Source organism: Triticum urartu, chromosome 3A (assembly GCF_056163025.1).
Source record: "Triticum urartu cultivar PI428250 chromosome 3A, HENAU_Tu73, whole genome shotgun sequence".
NCBI classification, from domain to species: Eukaryota; Viridiplantae; Streptophyta; class Magnoliopsida; order Poales; family Poaceae; genus Triticum; species Triticum urartu.
This window is the reverse complement of record NC_141875.1, coordinates 8,655,755-8,657,513: the sequence shown is the minus strand read 5'-3', so window position 1 is coordinate 8,657,513 and position 1,759 is coordinate 8,655,755. Positions and strand designations below refer to the sequence as shown.

Sequence of the window (1,759 nt, the reverse complement as noted above, 5' to 3'; positions counted from 1 at the left end):
CATGCTTTTCAAACCAAAGCTGAGAAGCACACTCAACACACACCTGAGAGATAGGAGCTCCCAAGCGCAAGCACGTACATAAGCAACAGATAATAAAAACCAACTTGCATTAATACTAAGGTATTCAAAATCATATTGCTACATTGGAAACATAGCTAGACCAAGGCATATGCATTCAGTAAGTTTCTTCAGATAACAGTTTTTTCAACGCTGCCGACCACACTGATGCACGACAAACTCAGGGAGAACAAAAAACTGCAGCATCCCTTTCTTCATATGGAGAACATAAAAGTATTAACCTGCCAGTGACCCAATATAGATAAAGATAATATCTAACAGAAGCACCCGTGTACAAACTCATGATCACTTTATCATTATAAAATCATCACTTCTGCAAGTAACCTGGTGGAAACAAACTTGTGAATGGGTAACAATAATTTGGAGAACGGGTCACATTTAGTTGCCTGGTTTGCATTGACTTGGGCTGAACAATATAGACACTGTCGCGGATACCTAAAAAGATTACATCGGTATCCTCATCATACCCCACCAATCGAGGACATTCCCTCTTCCTCTCAGTTCGAGGAGGGATGTTCAGAAGGATACGCAATGGAACGAGCTTGCGCGATAACCATATGGCAACGCCTCGGCAGTTTACCATTCTCTGCCATAGTCGGAGGGTATGGTAAGACAACACGGCAATACCAATGGCGCCATCCTCTGCCTGGATGATCTGTAAGTTGTCGAAATCATTCATACCTGGAGGCCCCTTTAACACTGTAAGGCTTTGTGTGTCCAAATCAAACTCAAGTATGTTATCTTCCCAATTGTATGAAGGCCAGTAAAGGACATTACCAACAAGGGTGCTAGGACCAAAATAAGAGCACTTATTTCGTGAAACCTCTGTAGAGATGAGACCGCTCCATGTGTCAGTCTCTGAGGAATAAACACGGGTGATGGGTAATCCATAAACATCTCTGTATTCTCTGTACATAGACACCAAGACCACCTTAAAGGGGCATGAATAGCATGCGCCGTGCACGTGGCCCTGATCGCGGGCAGCACAGAGCACCGCCCCGTTGAACCACCCCCTCTGGAACTCCAAAGGTGCTGCCACGGGGCACTGCTCGCCTGTGATGGGGTCACACACAATGACCTCTCTCCACAAATGGTGGCCGACAAGGACAAGGCCGTGTCGGCACCCAAGCACTTTGTTCGCGGGAGGGAAGCGGATGTCATCATCGCGGCGTCTGCCAAATCGTACAAGGTCAAAGCGAATGGGTGGGACACGGTCGGGAGGGTCCAGAACTGGAGTGAACACAATGTCTTCGTGGTACTCGAAATAGCCAAGGAGGGGCGGCTTCCGGTGATGCTTGTAGAACTGGCAGAGGAACCTGGGATCGGAGGCAAGGCGCCGCCACCGCTTACAAACAACGGAGGCACGCGGTAGGGCGGACGGCTGAGGTGGGAGGTGGAGGAGTATCTCCCACAGGAGATCGTCGTCTTCCAGCACGGCCAGCACGGAGCGGCTGCGGCGGTGGCGGGTCATGTCGGCGCCCTCGCTCTCGGCCGATCCACGACGCTGCCACGCTGCTAGGGCCAAACGCAAGGGTTTGTTTCTTTGGGGGGCCGATCCCTGGTGTCCGGATAATCTTGCTTTTCTTTGTGTAGGTCGATTTGATCTCTTGTTGCAGTCGGAAACTAACTTTGAACATGGTAGACTCGCACTCGTACCTTCCTTCCTCCAGTTAGGATTTGT

At 49.7% G+C, this 1,759-nt stretch overlaps 1 protein-coding gene across 1 annotated transcript; it reads right to left on the bottom strand.

Moving 5' to 3' along the window:
- Positions 1-385: 385 nt before the first annotated feature.
- On the bottom strand, positions 386-1,549 carry LOC147977709 (F-box/LRR-repeat/kelch-repeat protein At2g27520-like). The gene has a single exon (XM_087514509.1). The coding sequence runs from the start codon at positions 1,547-1,549 to the stop codon at positions 386-388; it is 1,164 nt and encodes a 387-aa protein (XP_087370635.1).
- Positions 1,550-1,759: the final 210 nt, after the last annotated feature.